We start from the raw sequence: 25,815 nt of genomic DNA on the forward strand, positions 1-25,815 counted from the left end.
TGTAGCAATGATGAGGAGAGGCAGCAGCAGGCAACAATGCTGGTAAGAAGATAGGTTCACTGAAGGAGAGGGGCCCATTGTGAGTGTCTTGCCAAAGGGCCCTCCAGAACCTGGAGCCCACACCACACACAATGTTACGTCTGCTGTCAATGTTATTGAGATGAATAATTAACTGGAGATAGGCCACTGAACATAAATGGAGGCTGTCAGGTGTAGTCCTGTCGTTTATATAAGCCCTGTTCAGGCATCCCTAATCCCTCAGGGAGAGTGGAGACAAGCATGCTAATTCCATGCCCCCTCCCCTGGTTGCCTCCACAATTTGGATGGTGAACATCTGCAGCAGGCAGCTGGTTCTACTCATGTAGGCTTCCCATGTAATTGGAAATCAGTCCTAAATCATGTGGGGAGTCTACATGAGTAGAGCAGGCTCCCCACTGTAGATATTTGTTCTCCAGCTTGTGGAGATGACCAGGGCAGTGACAGGGCATGGGCACAGAGCTAGCACACTTATCCAGGCTTGTGGTGTGAAGGAGTCTCTATGTCAAATGCCTCTGACGTTGCCAAATCTGCAGTTTTGTCTATGCATTATTTGGTTGCACAATTGCTGGTTCACTGCTGGTGTAGTGCGTTCCAGTGGGAGAAGCAATAAGATGTGTTGATTTTTGGTTCTCTTTGATTTGTTTCATTGGCACTGAAATATCAGAAAGTGTGGATCCAAATGCAAGCTCTGAAGTAACAGACTGAATGCAGGGAGGCATTTTTTGCACGTTGCTGAAGTCTCAGAGCTTTTGAAGCTTATCTCAAATAGTAATGTAAAGCCTGTGTCGCCATGGGCGCTAGTAGTCTGAGAATGATTGGATGAAAATATGTTTGATCATTTCCCTTGCAACTGGAACAAGTTTCAGGGAGCATTTCCTTCTTTCCCTCCCTCTTCCTCTCTCACCGTTCCAATTATGTCCCACATTAGCTTTCCTTCAGTGAGCACCCCAATAATACGACCTCTTTCCACTACATTAAAGCAAGCCCCCCCGCCTCCCCCTGCCATAGCAATCCACCTCCCTCCCTCTCATTCACCCACACAATTAGCCTCCCTCCTTCCAATAAGAACCCCTGCCCATTACATGGAAGCATAGACAGACCAACCAGTCCTCTGTTGTAGGGAAAGAGGGTGTTGAAAGCCTCCACCCAAGAAGCCTCACCCCCACCTTCACTTTGGCCTGAAAAACAAAAGGTGAGACCGCTACTCCCCCTCTCGTGTGTGCACACACACACAAATACACAACCCTCCCCACACACACAGCATCATGGGAGGAACAAAAGCAGCCCCTCCCTCCTCACTCTCTGATTTGTCCCATTCAAATACAGTTGGGGGGGGGAGCATGGCAATTGCCCCTAGCAACCGCCCCAAGGCCTAGCAGCGCCCCTTGAAGCCTACCTGTGAAGCAAAACAAATCAAAACAAACCCAAACAGAAACAGAAAAAAGGAAAGTGGGAAGATGCAGGTAACGGAGGTCGAAAACGTGTGCTGTCAAATCAAATCATGTAGAACAAATAAACTGGCACTGAACCAATAGAAGACTGTTTGATGCGGAGCCAATAAACATACCGTTTTGCTATTAAAGCTTGAGCTCTGAACTACTTTGAAGTTTCAAAATTTTCTGCATGTCTACACCGCTCAAGCTTCAGTTTAAAAAAATGAGCAAAATCAGTCTGGTAGATCTCTAATAATAAGCATTTCGCTGCCGTATTGTTATATAGGTAGTAAGTATGTCTACGTAAGCTTATCTCAACTACAGTAAGATGACATCTGGACGGACATACACACACACACACACACACACACACCCCGTAAAATTATGTGTTTGAAGCAGGGCTACTGCAAGATAAAGGCTCACCTGGAAGCCCCCTTTCTCCTTCTTAAATCAAAGTTAGGATTCTCTGAATCCATTTGATAACTGCAGTCATTAACTAGCACCAAGCTACTGTTCCTGCTCATACTTTTTCCATATAGGAGTTGTCCGCAACACCATACTTAGCAGTCTTGTAGAAAATCTTTTCCAGCGGCACAAGAGGTGACTCTACACATGGACATCACCAGATGGTCAATATCGAAATCAGATTGATTATGTACTTTGCAGCCAAAGATGGAGAAGCTCTATACAGTCAGTAAAAACAAGACCTGGAGCTGACTGTGGCTCAGATCATGAGCTGCTTCTTGCAAAATTTCGGCTTAAATTGAAGAACATAGGGAAAACCACTAAACCATTCAGGTATGACCTAAATCATATCCTTATGAATATACAGTGGAGGTGAGGAATAGATTTCAGGGATTAGACCTGATAGACAGAGTGCCTGAGGAACTATGGACGGAGGTCCGTAACATTGTTCAGGAGGCAGCAACGAAATCCATCCCAAAGAAAAAGAAATGCAAGAAAGCCAAGTGGCTGTCTGATGAGGCTTTACAAGTAGCTGAGGAAAAAAGGGAAGCGAAAAGCAAGGGAGAAAGGGGAAGATATATCCAACTGAATGCAGAGTTCCAGAGAATAGCAAGGAGAGACAAGAAGGCCTTCTTAAATGAACAATGCAAAGAAATCGAGGAAAACAACATAATGGGAAAGACTAGAGATCTCTTCAAGAAAATCGGAGATATCAAGGGAACGTATTGTATAAAGATGGGCATGATAAAGGACAAAGAAGGCAGGGACCTAACAGAAGCAGATGAGATTAAGAAGAGGTGCAAAGAATACACAGAAGAACTCTACAGGGATCTTAATGTCCCTGATAGCCATGATACTGCGCTCACTGAACTTGAGCCAGACATCCTAGAAAGTGAAGTCAGGTGGGCCTTAGGAAGCATTACTAACAACAAAGCTAGTGGTGATGACAGTATTCCAGCTCAGCTATTTAAAATCCTAAAAGATGATGCTGTTAAAGTGCTGCACTCAATATGCCAACAAATTTGGAACACTCAACAGTGGCCACAAGACTGGAAAAGGTCAGTTTACATTCCAATTCCAAAGAAGGGCAACACCAAAGAGTGTTCAAACTACCGCACAATTATGCTCATTTCACATGCCAGCAAGGTGATGCTCAAAATCCTACAAGCTAGGCTTCAGCAGCATGCGAACCGAGAACTACCGGAAGTACAAGCGGGGTTTCGAAGAGACAGAGGAGCTAGAGATCAAATCGCCAACATTCGCTGCATCATGGAGAAAGCAAGAGAATTCCAGAAAAACGTCTATTTCTGCTTCATTGACTAAGCTAAAGCCTTTGATTGTGTGGATCACAACAAACTGTGGCAAATTCTGAAAGAGATGGGAGTACCAGACCACCTTACTTGTCTCCTGAAAAACCTGTATGAGGGTCAAGAAGCAACAGTAAGAACCGGACATGGAACAACCGATTGGTTCAAAATTGGGAAAAGATTACGACAAGGCTGTATATTGTCGCCCTGCTTATTGAACTTATATGCAGAGTACATCATGAGAAACGCCGGGTTGGATGAATCACAGGTTGGAATTAAGATTGCCGGGAGAATTATCAACAACCTCTGATATGCAGACGATACTAATGGTAGAAAGCGAAGAGGATCTAAAGAGCCTCTTGTTGAGGGTGAAAGTGGAGAGTGCAAAAGCTGGTTTGAAACTCAACATTAAAAAAACAAAGATCATGGCATCTGGCCCCATCACTTCCTGGCATATAGAAGGGGAGGAAATGGAAGCAGTGACAGATTTTACTTTCTTGGGCTCCAAGGTCACCGCAGATGGTGACTGTAGCCATGAAATTAAAAGACGCTTGCTCCTTGGGAGGAAAGCTATGGCAAACCTAGACAGCATAGTAAGAAGCAGAGACATCACCTTGCCGACAAAGATTCGTATAATCAAAGCTATGATTTTCCCAGTAGTAATGTATGGCTGTCAGAGCTGGGCTATAAGGAAGGCTGAGCACCGAAGAATTGATGCTTTCGAACTGTGGTGCTGGAGAAGACTCTTATGAGTCCCCTGGACTGCAAGGAAGTCAAATCAGTCCATCCTAAAGGAAATCAACCCTGAGTGTTCATTGGAAGGACAGATACTGAAGCTGAAGCTCAAATATTTTGGCCACCTAATGCGAAGAGAAAACTCCCTGGAAAAGACCCTGATGCTGGGAATGACTGAAGGCAAAAGGAGAAGGGGACGGCAGAGGATGAGATGGCTAGATAGCATCACCGATGCAATGAATATGAACTTGAGCACGCTCCAGGAGAGAGCGCAGGACAGGAAGGCCTGGCGTGCTGTGGTCCATGGGGTCATGAAGAGTCAGACACGACTTAACGACTGAACAACAACAACAGAAAATCAAGATATTGCTGATGATTCTGAGGAAACCCAGGGATTCTTGCTAATTGATGTTTAATTAGGGTTTGTGGCAAATGGGGAAACATAACTATTAGGAGATTCAGGGTGCTTCCAGACGGATGGCTCCTAGTGCTACCAATCACAAGACATAGTACCTTTTTGTGGCGAGAGAAGAAGAGGTTTGGAAAAACCTGGAGGGTACAAATGGAAGATGAAGATGTCTCGGCCTCTGTAAATTTTGTGAATGAGGCATGATGATAGCATGATAAAAGCTTCACCTGGAAGCATCCTCAGAACTACTTTCTTTACCTACATTTCTTTGCTACTGAGGAAAACTGTATACTGTGCTCCATGAATATAGTCTTAGCATGATCTTTTGTTTAGAGTCTGAGGACAGATTTGAGCTGAGACTCTCTATATGTTGTTGTAGCTGCATACTAATCCAATTCCAGCCTACCCTACATGGTGCTGATGTTATGTTTAGTGTTTTCCAAGCAGTGATACATTTGTTTCCTGTATTTGCAGGGAAAAAATGCATCAGAGACCAACATTGGCACCCACATCAAGAAATAACTCTTCCAAAAAGCGTGCTCTAGTTTATGCATTGAGGCACCACAGATTGTGACAGAGGGGTGCAATTACAGGAGGGATGTCTATACCTTAATCTGGGATGGGAATTATCTTGGGTTGCACCAATCCCTGTTTCAACCTCCTTAGCTTGCTTTCAAGTATTGAAGCCTTCAGTCCCTCTCCCACCCCACTGTAGTTTTAGATTTGAAATACCCCATTGCCATCCTTTTTTTTTTCTTCTAGTGATAAACTTTTTAAAAACTTAATTGGAGCAGGTTTTCTTTATGAAAAACGAAGCTGGCTGTGTGCTTCTTTTCACTAGGCTGGGATTAACTTGCAGGAGATTTGGTCCAGTAAATGGTATCTCCTTAAGTAACGTGACTATCTGCATTATAAAAGTGCATAATATATTGCCCTTTAAAACATTTTGTATTTTTGTTTCAAGGGCCACCATCTGGAGTCCTGATTGGTGTCAGTAAGTTATCTGGAACCAAATAAATGGGGGGAAAAAAACCCGATCAACCTTTAGCTATGTTTAAAATCTTTAACAAATAGCACTATAAGTTAATTCTGTTTTGTTCTGATAATTATTTGAATTTCTTTGCTATGGGGGTGGGGGGGAAGGAAAGGAGCCCCACTGAACTGAGTGGTGCTGCATAAACAGATTATTTTTAAAGGAACATCTTTAGTCAGTTTATATAACATAGGAACATAGGAAGCTGCCTTATACTGAGTCAGTCCCTTGGTCCATCTAGCCCAGTATTGTCGACACTGACTGGCAGCAGCTCTCCAGCATTTTAGGTAGGATTCTTTCCTTGCCCTACCTGGAGAAGCCAGGGATTGAACTTGGGACCTTCTGCATGCAAAGCATCTACTCTGTCACACTGAGCTATGGCCCTTCCCTTAATTGAACCAAGTTCAATCTGATGGGCACTGACTCCAGTCATTTGGATGCTGCCCTATATGGGGAGCTGTTTGTGTGTAGTCTCTTATCTTGTAGAACCTCAGGCTACTTTCCCCTATAGGTTTGTAGTTCTGTACTGAAAATTTGAGGTTTCATGTGGTGAATGCCTACTCCAGGCTTAACCAAACTGATGTCCTCCAGATGTGTTGGACTACAACTCCCATCACCCCCAGTCAGCATGACCAAGCACTGTGTTGCCCCGGCCATGGGCACTGAACTCTTAGGTTAGAGGTGCCAAGATAGCGATAAATCAGATTCAAAGGTTTACTTACAAGGAGACTTTATTGGGTAACTTACAGCACACAGGTGCACCCAATGGTTGGATCAGACAGCTTCTCTGAACCCCAAGCCAGCAGGTACAATGGGTTTTATACAATATATGTTAGCAATAAGGCAGCATAACATCAGCAAGCGCCCCTAGCGTTCATTCCCAGCGTAGACTAACAGCACTTGGTTCTCAGCACAGCCACCCGCAGCTCAGCATAAACACATAGCTTCACTTCTCAGGCACGGCCTGATAAGGCTTTCTACTCATTAGTAAGGAATGCGCTGAGAAAGCTGTTATTGGCCCTTTGAATCATCTTCACATGCTCAGAGGCTTACTAGCAAGGGAATTGCACCAATAATGAACTTAAGCAAGCATTATGGATCTCTAGGCCCCTCTGACACTACAAATGACTTGGCTACGCTCCTGGGGCCAATACAAGCACCCATTGCCAGCATGCCTTGATCTCTGTGGCGGGTTGGATTGAAAGCAGACTAGAAGTTGCTTTGCTGCTGTTTTAAATGTTGTATATTTGAATTCTATTGTAAGTCACCCTGAGTCTCTTTTTTTTAGAAAGGTGTCTAAGGGAGCAATCCTATGGCTGCTAGTCAGCGGCTAGACGGCCATAGGATATCTGGCTTTCTGGGAACTGACCTTCCCCCCTTCCGCGCTGCCTGGAACAGCCCCATGCTCTGTGCTCTGAAGAGGAGTGCGGCGCAGCCAAGACAGGGCGTTCCGGGCGGTGTTCCAGGGCGGGGAAGGCAGAAATGCTGATACAACACATCCAGTGTGTTGTCCGGCAGCCTCCTCCCCTGCTCTGCCTTCCTGCAGCTAGACAGCTGAAATTGGCTGTCTAGCCGCAAATGCAGGGCAGGAGAAGCGTGGAGGGAACAATTGTACTTCTCCTACCCTCCATTGGATAGGCAGTTGCCTCCAAGTTTGGAGGCGGCCGCCTACCCCCTTGGATTGCACCCTAAGAAACTTAGATGATAATAATAATATCATCATCATCTTCATGAATTCACCAGTTAGAATTTATATTCCTTTCAAATATTGTTGGCTGTGTTCTTTGGAAAGGGATGAGCAATTGTGATCTATGTTCTCAGCTTGTTGACATGTAACGCTGTGTTTGCATGTAACACTAAAGCATAGTTTAGTGTTATTAGGACGACCCACAACAATCCTCTGGCTCATGTGTTCCACCTCCCCCTCTTCCTCCAGTGCAGCCAAGAGGAGGAATTTGGAACCTTTTGCTTCCATTTTAGATTAACTGCAATTTAACATTACATCAGAACCCTAAACTGTGGTCAGTCTTAATTCTGGCTTGTTGAAACAAGCCAGGTTCATAACCCATGTGATCCCTAAAAGTAGGGCCAAATAGCATCTGTTTTGGGGTGATGTTTCATTGATAGTTTTCATCACCAAATCTTCTTTTCCCCACCCCATCCAGCAGCACTTCTGGTGGTGGCTGCTCTTGGCGCTGTTGCTATTGCTGTTGTTTTAAGGCAGAAGGGGAAAAGGTAAGCCGGCCATAATAAATCTTGGTGTTGGAATAGTATTCTTATTCAGCCCATTATCAGTTTCTGCTCTGTAGCACCTCTGCTACTGATTCATCGTTCTTCATTTTTAGAAGCCTTAGGGTTTGTTTTGTCTGTAGAATGTTCAAGGTGTGGTGGTGCAAGGACAGCTTTTAATGGCATTCTTAAAACTCCACTTCCAGCATAAAACGTGTGAAATTAAAACTCGGATTAAACTGATAAATCTCTTACACGTGTAGAGCGTTTGCTGACCTATAGATAAGAACAGGGCACCCCTTGCACGTGTTAGAGCTATTGAGTTTCCACTGCAGAGCAGAGCCATTGAAATCTGGCAAATATATTTAGTCTTTCTTCTCATTATATGATTGTGTTTTGCACCATATTCTCAAGTGCCACTTTTTTTTCCTGCTGTTCAGCTCTTACACTTTGAATCAGGAAACCCAAATGTATCCATGTTTACAAAATATGGTCAGCAGAAGTAAGAAAGAACACACCTAACTTGGGCCTTGAAAGGTATATGCTTTTTATTTTGGAAAGACATTTCAAAGCCAGAATCATGCATGTTCCTTCACTTCTGCCTGTCCCAGTATGGCTTGGGGGGCGGGGGCAGGGGTAGAATAAAGCAGCCTTAACCAACCTGATGCCCTCCAGATGTTTTGGACTACAACTCCCAGAATTCCTCACCGTTAGCCATGGTGGCTAGGGCATTTCAAAGTTGAAGTCTAAAATATCTGGAGGGCACCAGGTTGAGGAAGATTGGAATAAAGCGAATCCATGCTGTTATACTCCTGGGTGAACCTCTTACCCCTTTGCTGGCAATTAGGCTGATTTCCGTGCAGATCTTCTTGAAGAGCAATGCTTGCTTCACATATCACGCAGGTTTTACATGCTTTTTCTTGCATGATAGTGCTTTTTGTAACATTTCAACCTATCCAGAGAAGAGAAGAGAAGAGAAGAGAAGAGAAGAGAAGAGAAAGGGATTCATAGAATAAATGCTAAATCAATAGAGGATGCATGTTATCTTTTATATTTGCTCACCAGAGTGCTAGGGGGATTAGGGGATTAGCTGCGTTTTAGCCCCAACAGGCATCCTCCACCTCCTCCCCACCTATTCCTCCTGCCCCTTGCTTCCCCCCACTTGAGAAGTCAGGAGGGGGAAAGGGAGGCGAAAGGAGTTGTGTTTTGTCAACATTGACATTGTCATGACTGCAAGGACTAAGCCATGTGCTTTTGCGATTGCATTTTTAATTGGGTGCTGTCTCTTTAAATGAAAAGTGGGATGAGCCTGGGAGTCATTTGCATAAAGTGGGATGTGTCTGAGGGAGTGGAATTCAAAGTAGTGTATGAATTTGCTGAGACTTCCTTCCTGAATTAAACTGCATTGCAAGACTGACTTTTCCTGCCAAAATTTAAGTATGAGTCATCCTAAGACTGCAGTATCAACTCTGACCAGTAGAGGGTGCTGTGATGTTAGGGATTGCACAAGATGGTGGTGGATGTCACAAAATGGACACCACGCTTCAGAAATCCAAATCCAAATCTGAAGCTTGCACACCCCTAATTCTCCATATGGGCTTGATTTCAGTGGTTGCAGGTCATATTTTTAAGTGCACATTGATTTACAAAGCAGTATACAAGTCCAAGTGCAGTTAACTCATCCCAGAAGCACTTAGTTGTTTTAGCAGTTTTAAGGAATTTTCAGTATTTCAGACTTTGCTTACAGGACCTGCAGTACCCACATGATCAATGTAATGCAGTCTGTTACTGGAGAGACTAGAACAGAAATACTGCAATCCTATATGTGTTTACTCAGATGTAAGTCACATTGAACCATTGAGTTCAGTGTGACTTACTCTCATATAGGTGAGTATAGGATTACATCTTAAATCTCTGTAGTATCCTCCCACCACAGTTTACTGCTTCCAACATTAGCAATTGCTAGTAAAAATATATTTATTTTATTATTTTTTAGTAGAAGATAATCATGGTATTTGAACAGGCCAGGTCTTCAGTCACCTTTTCTAATTAGCGGCTTTGGTCAGCTCTTTCTCCATTACTTATCCCTGTCATATCTACCTCTGTTCACCCAATTAATTCTCTTTTAACGTCCTTAACCTTAAGTTAGCATTTGCCAATCAAGAAGTGTTGTGATTCCGCTTGGACGTGAAATTTGTGATACTGACCTGTATACTTTAAAGTGTTATAATTAAAGAAGCTACAGTAGATGCACAGGTGAAAACATGAACTACAATTTATGTTCATCAGGTGGCGATCCAGAGCGGGAAATGTGTACCATGCGTGTACTCTAGCGTTCCCCAGCCTGATGCCCTCCAAATATTTTGGATTGCAAGTGCCAAGATACCTAACAAGTGGCTATGCTGGGGGCTGATAGGACTTGACATCCACCTGATCTGGAGGGCACATTCTAATGCTGAGTTTCCCTCTCAGCAGTTGGCCCCAAGCTGTTGTTGTTTTAAACTCGGCCTCCCCGTAATTATTAAAAGCCACTTAACCTGCTGATGACAGGCTGTTTCCCATGAAACCTACACACACACACACTGAAAGAATGCACAAGAGGGGTTGTGGGTCACACAGGCTAACCCCTACTCTTGCTATCTGTTGTACACTGGAGCCATGCTGCTGACAGCCACAGTGGAAATGCTTCCCAGCCATCCGCGTATTTGGAAGGCATGGGAAAGTGCTCTTCACGTACACACATAGAGCTCCTCCATGCAAGGAGAAACTTGGATTGGGCCAGAGTCCCTCCTTGCATGGAGAAGCTCTATGCACATTCATGGGTATTTATGGAGAGCCCTTTCCCACAGCATCCCAACACATGGATAGCAGGGAAGAATTTCCACCATGGGCAATGGCGGCAGGGCAGAGCTAGCCCACATGGCCCCTTCCACACATTATCATAATGCTTCTGGGGCAGGGTGGGGTATTGTTTGAACCATCTTGATTTTAGATTCTAATAGCCTACTGAGGTGCTGAGTTATGGCAGCTATATAGTCCAAATGGGGCTACGGAGAAACATGAAGGAGATATCAGTGTTCTTGAAGGAACTGCAAGATTTGCGGAAATAGAAAATATCTTTAGAGAAAAAATGAGGTGGGGGGAAGAACCCATCAAAACAGCTGAATAAGGACTGAGCAGGCTCAGAGGCCACAGAATGCTGAGTTTTGTGGGAAAGAGAAAACTGGGAAGGGAAGGAAATCGAGTATCCTGAAAGAAGATAGTAGGTTTCACTTGAGTAGTCTGACGAGGGAGAGGAGGGATGGCAACACACGCAAAGCAGCAGTTTCCTTTTTCTGTTAAATTGCTCTCATGCTAGCGGTTAGGATCAATGGGGAGCCTAGCTCCAGATGAAGAGCAGAGCAGAGCTGCTCTTTGCACCCCCATTCATTAAAAAAAATCAGGTTAAATTGTAATGTATACTTCAGTGTAGGAGTGGGAGTACACTCAGCCTCCAAAGAATTAAATTAAACAAAGAATTGTTTACTAGCGATGGTGGCAGCTGTTTTTATATGGCTTCATTAGTGCTCCTTTTCTGGTTGAACAGAGGAGCAAATGCCTCTTAACATTTTTTTTCTTTTAAGTTGTAAGAATATTTCACAGATTGAAACAGGCATGTTTTACACTAATATTTTATTTTTACAGGAGAAATTCCTGCTTTTGTCTGGCATCTGTGCACTGCCAATGAACAGGAAAATGTAATATTGGAACAAAAAATGCATACCATTTTTGTACTGAAATTTGCTCCACTTGGACATCGTGTGTTACATTTTCTCTCTCTCTCGTTAGACTGTATCTATCAAGTTGAGGAGAAATGAGAAAAACAGCAGCTTGCCCCTTATCAGCCAAATGTGGGTGTTCACTTGTTTTCCTGAACTTGGTGCTCATGTCTGATAAGGCCTCTTCACAGTATTCGGTATTACTTGCCTATATCATATATTTGCACTGAGAGTTGAGGCTGTTGTTGTCCTTATAGAGAATTTTAGGGCTGTGCAGGGACCCCCCTGATCCGACTCGGTGACTGCTTCATGGCGTCGGAGGTGGGCCCAATTCAGCTCAGGCTGATTCGGGGGTTGGGGGCGACCCAACTCGGCCCTGAACCTGAAGTGGGATTCAGATACCAGACCCTGCTTTGGGTCCCCCTCTGATGGCCCTGCGCAACCCCCCAGCTCCTTACCTGGGCCGCTGCCTCCTCCTCTTACACCACAGCCGTCGCCTTCTCCATCGCCACACCATCACCATGCCACCACCATCACCTTCTCCACTGCCACCACCGCGTTCTCCTCGCTGCCGCTGCCGCCTTCTCCATTGCCGCTGCCACCACTGCTGCCTTCTCCGTTGCCACCGCTGCCTTCTCCATCCATCTCTTGAGGCCTGGACTTGCGGCAACTCTTCTTGCAGGGAGTTGCCATTTTTAAAATGGCAACTTCCTGGAACTTCGGACGGAGAAAGCAGCGGTGGCTGGGCAGGCAGAAGTGACAGTGGAGAACGTGGCGGCGAGAAGGCAGCAGCGGTGGAGAAGGCGGCTCAGGTAAGGACCTGGAGGCGCCAGTGGGGCTGGGCCAGGGGGGGCGAAGCTCCAAAGCGCACTGAGAGCTTCAGAGAGCCCCTGACCTGCTCCGGGTCACTTTGTGCCCCCTCTACTTCACCTTGGAAGGGGCTCAAAGTGACCCAAAGCAGCCCGCTTCGACTCAGGGTTCGTGCCTTGGGCCTAGAGAATTTGTCCCTTGTTCGGTGATTGAGGATACTCAATGTAGTTTGAAGTTGCTGATCCACTGTTGTTATCCATAATCAGCAAAACTTCTTTACATGGGGGAAAGAATCCCAGGATCAATTAATCACAATGCCCTCATTCTCCCTCTTGGGTTACTATATTCTTACAAACAACTATCAGGAGCTATGGTGGTCCACTAGAAGAGAATCTAAAAGTGATGGTAGCATAATACCTTTTATTACGGACTTCTTCACATGGAGCTTTTATCCTGCTATTGAGATTACTCACTCATGGAAGTTTGCGGGTCCTTTTCATGATGTGGGAACAAATGATACCGCCAAGTGGAGCTACGAAGAAGAAATCACGTCAGACTTTGAAGCTTTGGGAAGGAAACTCAAGAACTTTGGGGCCCAGATAGTTTTCTCATCCATCCTTCCAGTAGTTAGACAAGGGATAGAAAGGGAAAGAAAAATACTCCGGGTAAATGACTGGCTACGAAGGTGGTGCCGGCGTGAGAGATTTGGATTCTGGGACCACAGGCTATACTTCCTGCAAGATGGGCTGTTGGCAAGGGACGGGTTGCACCTCACAAAGGCTGGGAAGAATGTGTTTGGCCACAGTATGAAGAACTTCATCAGGAGGGCTTTAAACTGAATCCTATGAGGAAGGGAGATGTAATGTTGGGGGTAACAATGGACGAAGGCTCATGCACTGCAATAGAGAGAACAGCTCTAATAGCGCCCAATAATAGTCTTCACAAACATGTAGGAAGAAAGCCAGACTATGAAGCACATGGTATTCAATGTCTATATACTAATGCCCAGAGTATGAGAAACAAACAGAACAAACTTGAACTCTTAATACAAGAGGGAAATTATGACTTAATAGGTGTAACTGAGACTTGGTGGGATGACTCTCATGACTGGAATACGGCAATTGAAGGATATAACTTGTTCAAAAAGAACAGGAGGAACAGAAAGGGAGGTGGTGTTGCGCTATATGGAAAAAATACATATCTCTGCACAGAAATACAGGAGGAGGAGCTTGGTAGCCCCATCGAGAGCATCTGGGTTGAAATAAATGGAGCAAAGAATAAAAGGAACCTGGTGGTCGGAGTCTACTACCAGCCACCCAATCAAGGAGAAGACGAGGATGAAACTTTTGAAAAATAAATAGCTAATGTTTCAAGGAATCATGATGTAGTAGTAATGGGGGACTTCAATTTCCCCAATATTTGTTGGGAGACAAATTCTGCAAAACATGGCCCCTCCAGGAAATTCCTGCCTTGTGTGGTGGATAACTTCCTCCTACAGAAAGTAGAGGAAGGAACTAGAGGATTGGCTCTCCTTGACTTGATCAAGGATAGACATTCCTGAGCGTGATAGTGACCCTGGCAGGAGAGGGAGGCGCAACAGCAGTTTCTGGATGCTAGGCGCTGGCGCAGCGTCAAGTGGGAGATGGTGGGCGCTGAGAGGAGGTGCTCAGCCCGCTTGGCACGATGGCAACAGCGGCTCCCCAATGCCCCACGGGAAAGGGGTGGACAATCTTCAAAGAGCCCTATTGTCTGTGTGTTGATTCTGGCTCCCTGAGGGTTTCAGAAGGCAGCAGGGGCAACCTCCTGACAATGATAAAGCAATCCATCTGTAAGCACCTTGAAAACAATGCAGTGATTACTCGAAGCCAACATGGATTTGTCAAGAACAAATCCTGTCAGATGAATCTGGTCTCATTTTTTGATCAAGTAACCTCCCTTGTGGACTGTGGGAATGCTGTAGACATCATATACCTCGACTTCAGCAAAGCTTTCAATAGAGTGCCCCATGATATCCTGATGAGCAAACTAGCTCATAGTGGGCTAGATGAAACAACAATCCGGTGGATCCACAGTTGGCTACAGAACTGGACTCAAAGAGTGCTTATCAATGGGATCTTCTCCAACTGGGGAGAGATAACGAGTGGGGTACCGCAGGGCTCAGTCCTGGGCCCAGTGTTCTTCAACATTTTTATTAATGACTTGGAAGAGGAGGTGCAGGGAATACTGATCAAATTTGCAAATGACACCGAATTGGGTGGGATAGCTAATACTTTGGAAGACAGAAACAAAATTCAAAGTCATCTTGATAGACAGGAGCACTGGGCAGAGAACAACAAAATGAAATTTAATAAGGATAAATGCCAAGTTCTGCACCTAGGAAAAAGAAACCAAATGCACAGTTACAAGAGGGGGGATATGTGGCTCAACCACACTACAAGCCAGAAGGATCTTGGAATTGTTGTCGATCACAAGCTGAATATGAGCCAACAATGTGATGTGGCTGCAAAAAAGGCAAATGCTCTTTTGGGCTGCATTAATAGAAGCATCGCTTCCAAATCCTGGGAAATACTAGTTCCCCTCTATTCAGCACTGGTTAGGCCTCATCTGGAGTACTGTGTCCAGTTCTGGGCACCACATTTTAAGAAGGATGCAGACAAACTAGAGAGGGTTCAGAGGAGGGCAACAAAGATGATCAGGGGACTGGAAACAAAGACCTATGAGGAGAGACTGAAAGAACTGGGCATGTTTAGCCTTGAGAAGAGAAGACTGAGGGGAGATAGGATAGCGCTGTTCAAGTACTTGAAAGGTTGTCACAGAGAGGAAGGCCAGGATCTCTTCTTGATCATCCCAGAGTGCAGGACACAGAATAATGGGCTCAAGTTACAGGAAGCCAGATTCCGGCTGAACATCAGGAAAAACTTCCTGACTCTTAGAGCAATACAACAAACCAATTTGGAACCAATTACCTAGGGAGGTAGTGGGCTCTCCCACACTGGAGGCATTCAAGATGAGGCTGGACAGCCACCTGTCAGGGATGCTCTGAGTTGGATTCCTGCATTGAGCAGGGGATTGGACTTGATGGCCTTGTAGGCCCCTTCCAACCCTACTATACTATTCTATAATTCTATGTCATCAATCTCCAGGGCACGTCCAGAGGTGTTTCCTGGTTATTCCATATTAAAAAGATCCTGAGAAAATATGAATCAAAATATCTCAGATTGTTGTGCTATTAAAACAGCCACTAGGTGGTGATGTTTCACTGAGTTCTATGGAACCTTGAAAATTAAAAACTTCCCCTCTCAGCAGTCCCTCTGGGAACCTGCTGTAAACGCGGAAAGGCTCCAGAATGGTAGGAATGCGGATTTTTTCTTTAATGTAAAGACAGCCTAGGAGTGACCAAAGCATCAGATAGTAGTGACCAGTCTTTGGGATTCCCTACAACTCTTCCTCAGTCTAAATATTCAATAAAACAACGAAAAGGGAAGGGCAGTTCCTATAGACTTTGGGGCTTTTCCATATGTTTCTCTCCCCACCGACCCATTTTTAGTTGATTGGTTGTTCTTACTGAATACCTAGCCTGAAGAAGAATTTTGACCAGCTTGCACATTAGATGCTTGACGTGTATTTGGGTACTACCAGTTTCTATGTACACAAGATAATGTTTATGTGGGACATTTTTGGAAGAGAAGCAAGCTGAGACCAGCATATCTAGGTCCTGTTTTTCTTGTGTTGTGTTTGCATTAGCCTCTGATCAGCCCGCTGATTATTTAATAAACAAAGACTAAAATGTATTATAACATTTGTGTTCCAGGAAAAGTATTTGTATAAAGAAGCTCTCAAGTTTCTATATTTATTTTTAAAAAGCCAGGGAGAAAAATTATTTCCCCTTTATTCATACGTTTATAAGATTTTTCTCTCTAATCATAGGTTTTTAAGTCATTTCCCCTGATTAGAATTTTCTTTGAAACTTGTCCTTTGAAACAGGTTGTCATATTTGCTCAACAGATCACTTCAAATAAAATTATTTATATCAGGTGGTGGTTTTCCTCCACAACATTAATTAGCAATGTGCATAGAGAACTCTTGAATAAATACCTAAAAATGAAATACAAATTGTTTTCAGTGTTTAATCTTATTCAAAATATCTAATTAAATATAACAAAAAAGGCAGTGTATAACACCTCATTGAATGAGGCTGTAATGAAGAACAATTAGGCTGCAATCTTATATCCATTTACCTGGGAATATGTCCCATTGAACTCTATGGGACCTACTTCTGAGTAGACATGTGTAGGATTGCACTGTAAATCTGTATTAAATTTACTCATCTGAAATTTTATGGGGAAGTTAGATTACTAGTGTTGCTAGGACCTTGCCCAAGGTGATGAATATTTACATGTACTGGGACTTGAACCAAACTGCAGCTATTGCATCTCCAGTCACATTCCTTCACCACTCCTCTCCCACACAGCTCCAGCTGTTGGGCAGAATTAGAGTCCATCTAGCCAAGGTTGGTGGGGGAGGAAGAGGGTGGAGGTACCGAGCTTACAGCTTTGCTCTGTGCGCCGGAGCATACGAAGGCACAGGCATTGCCTCTAAGCAAGGGCCTGGCAAACCTTTTGTTTACAGCAAAGTTGATATGTATCCTTTCTGGCTCTGGCCAAATTAAGATGGCCCAAGGTCTGGGAATGAGGAAGAGGCAAGGCAGGTCTGGTCTGGGAATGAGGAAGAGGCAAGGCAGGTCTGGTCTGGAACAAGAACAGAATGTCTCTGTTGGTCTTCGAAGCTTTTAGAGCAGCCCTTCCCAACTTGGTGCCTTCCAGATGTTTTGGACTAAAACTCCCACGAGCCCCAGCCAGTGTGGTCAATGGTTAGGGATGATGGAAGATGTAGTTCAAAATATCCGGAGAGTGCATCAGGTTGGCAAAGGCTGTTTTAGAAAGGTCTGGGCTTTACACATGACTTATGCTGAATGCTTGCTGTTAAAGAGGCTTCTTTGCTGGTCTAGCTGGTTTCCCCTCTGTTGGCCAGAACTTAGTGAGTGTACATGGGTTCAGTTCTTGCCTCACATCTCTCAGACTCCAGCTTCAGAGTTCTGCTGTGCTGTGCTCAAATACTGACACACTGTTTTTTTCAGGTGACGGTATTTAAAACAGGTAAAATGAACCCTCCTGCTGAACCAGTTGCATCTAGTTAAAACGTTTGTTGTTCAGTCGTTCAGTCGTGTCCGACTCTTCGTGACCCCATGGACCATAGCACACCAGGCCTTCCTGTCCTGCGCTCTCTCCCGGAGCGTGCTCAAGTTCATATTCATTGCATCGGTGATACAATCTAGCCATCTCATCCTCTGCCGTCCCCTTCTCCTTTTGCCTTCAGTCTTTCCCAGCATCAGGGTGTTTTCCAGAGAGTTTTCTCTTCGCATTAGGTGGCCAAAATATGTGAGCTTCAGCTGCAGTATCTGTCCTTCCAATGAACACTCAGGGTTGATTTCCTTTCGAATTGACTGATTTGACCTCCTTGCCGTCCAGGGGACTCGTAAGAGTCTTCTCCAGCACCACAGTTCGAAAGCATCAATTCTTCGGTGCTCAGCCTTCCATATAGTCCAGCTCTCACAGCCATACATTACTACTGGGAAAACCATAGCTTTGATTAGACGGACCTTTGTCGGCAAGGTGATGTCTCTGCTTCTTACTATGCTGTCTAGGTTTGCCATAGCTTTCTCTCAAAGAGCAAGCGTCTTTTAATTTCATGGCTACAGTCACCGTCTGCGGTGATCTTGGAGCCCAAGAAAGTAAAATCTGTCACTGCTTCCATTTCTTCCCCTTCTATATGCCAGGAAGTGATAGGGCCAGATGCCATGATCTTTGTTTTTTTAATGTTGAGTTTCAAACCAGCTTTTGCACTCTCCTCTTTCACCCTCAACAAGAGGCTCTTGAGATCCTCTTCGCTTTCTGCCATTAGGGTGGTATCGTCTGCATATCGGAGGTTGTTGATAATTCTCCCAGCAATCTTAATTCCGACCTCTGATTCATCCAACCCGGCATTTCTCATGATGTACTCTGCATATAAGTTAAATAAGCAGGGTGACAATATGCAGCCTTGTCGTACTCCTTTCCCAATTTTGAACCACTCGGTTGTTCCATGTCTGGTTCTTACTGTTGCTTCTTGACCTTCGTACAGGTTTCTCAGGAGACAGGTAAGGTGGTCTGGTACTCCCATCACTTTAAGAATTTGCCACAGTTTGTTGTGATCCACACAATCAAAGGCTTTAGCGTAGTCAATGAAGCAGAAATAGACGTTTTTCTGGAATTCTCTTGCTTTCTCCATGATGCAGCGAATGTTGGTGATTTGATCTCTAGTTCCTCTGCCTCTTCGAAACCCAGCTTGTACTTCTGGTAGTTCTCGGTTCGCATACTGCTGAAGCCTAGCTTGTAGGATTTTGAGCATCACCTTGCTGGCATGCGAAATGAGCGCAATTGCGCGGTAGTTTGAACACTCTTTGGCGTTGCCCTTCTTTGGAATTGGAATGTAAATTTGATCAAATAAAAGGTTTGGTGGTTTTTGTTTTTTTAAGTCAGCTATCGGAAAGGCTGCAGTCTTTCAGATAGCTGACTGCTGTTGTTGCAGTTATTATGATAGCCTGGCCACCGCAACTAATTTCTGAGAAACAGGAGCAGTAACTAATGATAGCTTCCATTAACAAATTTGGAGGAAAGGCTTTGTGCATGTAATCCTTACAACAACTTTCGAAGAGAGGTCGAAGAGAGGTTGGTATAGTTATCTCTATTTTTAGATGCAAGGGTAAGAGGATGGGAAACTGAGAGAATGGCTTTTCCTTTATTAAACAAACAGAGAATTTTCCAGGTTCCTAATTCCCCCTGTGTTGCTAGACCTTTTTAACTATGACCAAATATTATGGGCATTTTGCCTTGATGATCTAATAACTGCATTCCTATAGTCCTCACATTAATCTCTTTCTTGCCCGCCTTGCCTTTTTTCTTCTCATTAGATGAAGGAATTTTTTAAGCAAATAAGGCTCTTATCAGAGCCATTCATATGACCTATATGTGGTGAAGCATTCCTGCACTGAGCACGGGGTTGGACTCAATGGTCTTATAGGCCCCTTCCAACCCTAGTATTCTAGGATTCTAAGCAGTTGCACGATTTGCTATGGAATATGCCCAAACCACAATTTGTTTAATGTGTCTGGACATTTCTTTGTGCCATCAAAAAGGTTTCTGAGACAGAGAACCTACAGAAAAAAAGTATCAAGAAAACTTACTTTGCAAGAAAAGAACACTGGACCTCATTGCCCCCGAAGAAGATTTTGTAACAGAGTGTACTGAGCTATCTTTTTTTTTTTTCACTTTATGTACTGAAACACTGGGACTTGGGCTTGCTTTGAACCAAATCCTCATCCACTTCTATTCCCAAACTCAGCCTGTATACTCAGGAAAATTATGCCCTTAAAGCTAAGTTTTTCCACATTTCTAAGGCCTCAAGGCACATCATCTGCCACAACAGAAAAATGTGCAGCCCAGTTGCTTCCAGACAATCTGCTGTTGGGCTGCAATAGCCTATGAGATTGTTAGGGAGTTGGAAGTATGAACCATTGTTTCTCTTTCCTACGGAAATGATGATCAGTTATTCATGCATCACTTGATTCTATTTCATATGCTGCAGTCATGTGCTAGACCAGCCTTCCCCAAAGTGGTGCCTTCCAGACCACAACTTCCATCATCCCTGTCTATTGGCTATGTTGTCTGGGGCAGATAGGAGTATGTATGTATGTATGTATTTAACAACGTTTGTATACTGCTCCATATTTAAAGCAGATTCCAGAGCAGTGAACTTAAAGAGGTAAAATAGTAGAAAGATAAAAAGATTAAAACACCATATTAAAATTATTCCTTTTAAAATCAGAATGTCAATAAAGACCGTGGCTGGTCAATTACGGAATGCTTCCTGGAACAGAGCTGTTTTCAGGAGGCACGGAAGCAACACAGTGTTGACACCTGCCTGACCATCAGGGGCATGGAGTGCCAAAAAGGGGGCCACCACATGGAAGGCTCTTCTCTGGGTGGACTTCAGTTGGGCCATAGGTCCATGTGGATCCACTGGGAGCATGCCCTCTGATGACCTCAGTAACTGGGCAGGTTGGTAAGAGAGAAGGCGCTTTCCCGAGTATCCAGGTCCCAAGTTGTTTAGGGCTTTGTACATTAGTACCAAAACCTTAAACCTGGCCCTGTAGCAAATAGGCATCCACTGCAGTTTCCTCAGCAAAGGAGTTGCATGCTGAAAAGGGGCAGCTCCTGACAGTCCAAAACAGCTGTTTTGTTCTCCAAAACAGCTGGGGGGCACCATGTAGGGGAAGGTAGTGCTAGACAATATCTGGATTATATACAGCATTATCTCAGCGTTATCTATACCATCTCCATGATAGATTATCCTTGTGTCACAAAAACATGTATAGCTTTTGAGGATGGAGATTCGGGAGAGCAGGACTATATCTTCCATATTTCTTGTTAGCTGCCTTTGTCCAATAACACAGGTTTACATGAGTACAATGCTGCTGCCATCGGATCTTGTACCCATACATGCATATATTTGACATTCTGACAGAGGAACATATTGAAGGCACCAGAGGACGAACTAAAACAAACTCTCCATTTGGAGGCCCAATTCAAAGTGCTGGTGTTAACTGTTAAAGCCCTAAATGGCTTGGGGGCAGACTACCAAAAGGATTGTCTCCCCCAATATATATCTGCCTGGACCCTCCAGTTATCTTCAGAGGCCCTTCCCTGTGTGCCCCCACCAAATGAGGGGAGATGTGTGGCTACTAAGGAGTGGGCCTTTTCAGTGGAGGAACCATGTTTATGGAATGCCCACAACACAGGGCATTCCATACAAAAAGGCTTGCCTGGTGCCTACGTTGTGGTCTTTTTGGTGTCAGGCGAAGACCTTTTTATTTTCCCAAGCTCTTTAGTCCTTCAGCTTTGTTTTTAAAATGTTTTACTGTGTTTTTACATTTTTATACTGTTCCTGCCTTTTACTCTGGTTTTTATTTTGGTTTTATGCTGTTTCAAACTTTTAAAGATTTTATATTTTATCATGTTGTATTCTGGGATTTTAACTTTTGTGAACTGCCGAGGGAGCTTTGGCTATTGGGTGGTATAGAAATACAGTAAATAAACTGCAGAAAGTTAAAACAAGAGGGAAAACTTTGTGCCAGTGATTTTGTATACAGCCTTAGCCAACTCATCTCTTTCTTCTTGTAGTCCTTTGAAAGGGAAGGTAAACACAGGTTTTGGTCAATCTGTGATCCACCCACCCCCATTTGATAGGTTGCTTTAAAAAGCATAATTGGTAAATAATATGGATATTATAAAGTGGCATGGTAGTGACTTTTGTAAGAGATGCATAGGTTCTAAAAACTCTTTCCTAGCTATTTAAGAAAAATGCCCTAATATGATTCTGTGCAAAGGTGTTTACAATAACATAGGAGCACTGCACAAAATACCCAAACAGGTTAGCCCGGCCAGTGGCAGTGTAGAGGTTTTCTACATGAGGCTGCTAATCGATTGTTAATCTGTTGTGGGCGCAATCCTATCGAGATAGATGTCAGCCTCCAAACTCAGAGGCTGATGCCTATCCAATGTTGGTTGGGAGGAGCATGGAGGGGATCCTCTCCTCTGCACTCCGACTGCCCTGCATTCTTGGCTAGACACGCATTTTTGCACGTCTAACCATGGCTTTGGGGAGGGGGAAGGAAAGGGCCCAGAGACCTGATTGGAAGTTGTCTAAAGCAGCTTCCACAGTTTCCTCCCCAACTCGCCCCTGGGACCACCCCCTTTTTGCCCCCTTTGCACTCCATTCATGAGTGCAGAGACAGTGGCAGCCCGGAAAGAACTGTGTTGGCTATGAGAGGGAGGGGGAGGTGTGGGGAGTATGGTTTCTGGAAACTGAAAAATCTTATAGCCGTCTGGACAGTGTCTAGTGGCCATAGGATTGCTTTCTGTTATCTACTTTCAGTTTTGTTGCAGAATTGAAATCCAAACACTACACAAGGAGCATTTCCTTTCCTGCTTTTCTGCTGCATAACCTCTAGGTGGCACTGTGGTATGGTTGAAGAGCACAAATACACAAGAGGAAATTGTGCTTTCTTTTGCATTCAGTGATGCATTTTCCCTGCTTTAAAAAAACTTGCCAGAAGTGCTGGTTAGACACAGAATGGAAACTGAAGGGTCACAACATTGTCTAGCAACTGTGAGGAGCGAATGACAAGTGTATGATAAATGCCTCATGTAGAAAAGCCCATAGACTTTGCTCCTGGTGTGTGTATTTCTATAGAGTAGAGTTTCCACTTAACCAATATCAATTATTTGGTGTTGGAAATATCTTGGAAGTCACAGCAGTCTGAAATACAGCAGTAATAATTTCTACATTTTCTAGGTGGGTAGAACACCCTTTTCAAAGACAGCACCTTTCCTATAGCCTCCCTTAAAATAATGGAATATAGGAAAGCCACTGTTATTGTTGTCAACATGGGGAAAACTTTCCATTGAAAGGCAATGGAAGTAGCTCCCACTGAAAGGCAAAACAAACATTCAGGAGTGAAGTGCTTTACTGACGAACTGCAAACCGTTGCTGTTTGAAAAGGCAAGTGTGAACACAGCCATTTGCATTCTTTAAATTGCTGTTTCAGTATTTTATTCATTTTCAGTAGAACACTGTATTTAGCAGCCACAAGCATCTTTTTCTTTTGGGGGGAGTTTCTTGTGAACTCTGCCTGTCTTTTGGTTTGTTACAACCCCCACCTCATTCCAGCAGCAGATGCCTATTATAGCAGTCAGGAAGCTGTTTGAAAGGGCCAAAGGTGTGGTACTGTGCGTTTTAGTTACATCAGTACTGTGCCCTTCCCTACAGCACAATTCAGAAAGAGGATATCAGTTTTTAAATATGCTACTGAACAGAATCAGGCTGTTTGTTTTATAACCTACCAAAGGAAATGATACCCTGTCTACCTAATGCTACAAGTCTGCTTCCCTGAATTTATAAGTGTCAATGCTTTGTCATAAACTATATTTATTTTAAAAGTCATCATGTGGTGGATTATTCAGTGGGTGGCCTGTTGCAGGGTTTGATTGCTCATTTCTGTCTGTGGGGCAACTAACATTAGTTAAAGACGTCCCATTGTATCCTGTTAAAATATATTATTTGCCCTGCCCAAAGATTATCCCTGATAGCAGGTGATTTGATGTCTAGATGGATGGGTAGATAATCAGTTTTGCCCTCTGTACTGTTCAGTAGAAATAAACAGGGCTTCCTCAGTTCATAAAGGCTCATGTGGGGTAGGGGTGGGTAGTAGTATATAGGGAACTCAGTGAGGGGCCCATATACACCCAGCAAACTTTGTGTGAGCTTTTTTATTTTAAAAAATGGGATGGGGCAGGGAGAGATTTGAAAAACGCTGTAGCTGAACTGTTCTTGAACATGTTTTTCATGCAGGTTTCATTCTTCAGCAACCACGGTACGGCTTGCTACAGTTTAATCCATTCTTTCTTTAAGAGCAGGATACATAGGATCAGACTGGGGTGGGGGGGTGTCCTTGGATTTATGTTACTATCAACAAACCCCCTTCTCAGAAATCCCATAAGATACTGGAATAACATCAGAATGCACAGAATTATTCCTTCCCTTTCACCATGAGATTGTACCATTCTAACCAAGATGGAAGATCTAAAATGGTGAAAAGCTGTTCTGCTTTGAGGGAACTAGGATGTCTCTAGGAAAGAAGGGGATGCCTGACAAATTCTGTTGCCTATACCAGCAATCTGGATGCTTGAGTCATGCATCCTTTCCCAGCTGACCTTCAGACAATAATGTATGTATTATTCATCACTTGTGGCCACCCTTTTCCCAAGCTATACAGGGCAGCATGTATGTGGTTATCTCATATTATTCCTAGATTAGGCTAGCAGAGAGTGACTTACCCTCTGGAACCCAGCAAGCTTCATGCTGGGTGGGGATTCCTGGTCCATTAGGCTACACCAAAAAAGAGTATTTATGTGTCTCTGTTTCTCCCATTGTAAAATAAGAATAACGTGAAGACTGTCCGACTTCAGAAAACTTTTGATCTTGAGGACTGAAAGCTAAAGTTAATACTTCTTCGCTGTAAAGTGAATACATTATAAAGAGAAAGGAAGGTAGTTGCTATTATAGGAGCAGGACTGAAACAAGATAAAATTTATTGTTCAAGCCAAAGGGCTAGGCAAAAACATACAGAAACAAATCAGTACAGTAATACAGGATTACAATTTCAAACCCCACATCAAAGCATGAATAGATGCAAGGTTACAAAGAAATGGGCTTCCATACAAATTAAATTTCTGTATCTTCAAAGTAATTTTCAGCAGTTTTATCTAGTTCTCTCTTTCTGATCATTCTTGCTGCCAAGGCAGAAATTGCCACTTTTGTGTGTTACATAGACATTAGTATCACTCAAGAGAAAACAGTTTCCCTAAGAGTGCTTATACTCCCCCTGGTCATCAAAGGTAGCAGGACAGAACTGCTCAGTCCAGACAAATACATAGCAAGAAGTGGCACACTCCTATGCAGTCAACAAGAAGTGTGTCTTTAATTTTTAAAAGTGTGTGTGTGTGTACACAACTCTTTTCAAAATGCTGTAACTTCTGTATTTGTTTAAAAAAATATTTACTACATATATATGCCACCTTTCTTTCATCATGGAACCAAGGCAGTGTAAATGGGGCTCCGAGAAGGTCTTTCATCCAGGCCCTAGACAGACCTGGATCAGCTTAGCTTTAACAAGGCTGTGGCATTGTGGGCCCTCAGAATATGCTGTGTCAGCCATTGCCTTTAGAAAAACAAATGGATAGTATCTGTTTGCTTTGGCTTCTCCCCAGCCATGAGCTATCTTTGTATCAACTAGGGATGGGTGAACATGCAATATTTGAGTTTGTCGAGGTTTTCCGAATTCCTCTCCGAAGCTCAGTTTGCCACATTCAGATTCCCAAACGCAAGCATCTTTTTGTTTCTTGACTGGGAAACATGCACACCCAAAATGCGCACTTTTCCCCATTCAGCAAGCATGAAAAATACACATTTATTGAAGAGGCTCACAAGTTCAGAAACATGCAAACATTTTCTCTGAAAATACATTTGCGGTTGTGAACAGAGCTTGTTTGAATGTTTTGCAAGCAGAAATGAAGTTTTTATTTATTATTTATTTATTATTGCATTTATTTGTTGTTCAGTCGTTCAGTCGTGTCCGACTCTTCGTGACCCCATGGACCATAGCACGCCAGGCCTTCCTGTCCTATTGCATTTATATCCCGCCTTTTTTCCTCTTGCAAGGAACCCAAGGCGGCTTACATTATCCTCCTCCTCTCTGTTGTATCCTCACAACAACAACCCTGTGAGGTAGGTTGGGCTGAGAGTCTGTGACTGGCCCAAAGTCACCCAGTGAGCTTCCATGGCCAAGTGGGGACTAGAACGCGGATCTCCCGGCTCCCAGTCCGTCACTCTCACCACTACACTACACTGGCTCTCCACTGGTTTTTGTACATCCATAGTA

The 25,815-nt window shown here is 43.8% G+C and overlaps 1 protein-coding gene across 9 annotated transcripts in view; it reads left to right on the plus strand.

The window, feature by feature from the left end:
• Window positions 1-25,815, plus strand: part of LOC146348533 (complement decay-accelerating factor-like) — a 97,803-nt gene that overhangs the window by 21,728 nt on the left and 50,260 nt on the right. For 3 of the 9 annotated variants that reach the window (XM_084853363.1, XM_084853362.1, XM_084853369.1), the window contains one exon: window positions 5,353-5,382. The exons of the other annotated variants lie outside the window; for them this stretch is intronic. In XM_084853363.1, coding sequence (XP_084709489.1) covers window positions 5,353-5,382 — 30 coding nt within the window. The remainder of the gene's footprint in view (window positions 1-5,352; window positions 5,383-25,815) is intronic. 9 annotated transcript variants of the gene reach the window in all.

This window comes from Heloderma suspectum, chromosome 4 (genome assembly GCF_057233095.1).
Source record: "Heloderma suspectum isolate Gila_16-S chromosome 4, 16-S_ref, whole genome shotgun sequence".
NCBI lineage: Eukaryota > Metazoa > Chordata > Lepidosauria > Squamata > Helodermatidae > Heloderma > Heloderma suspectum.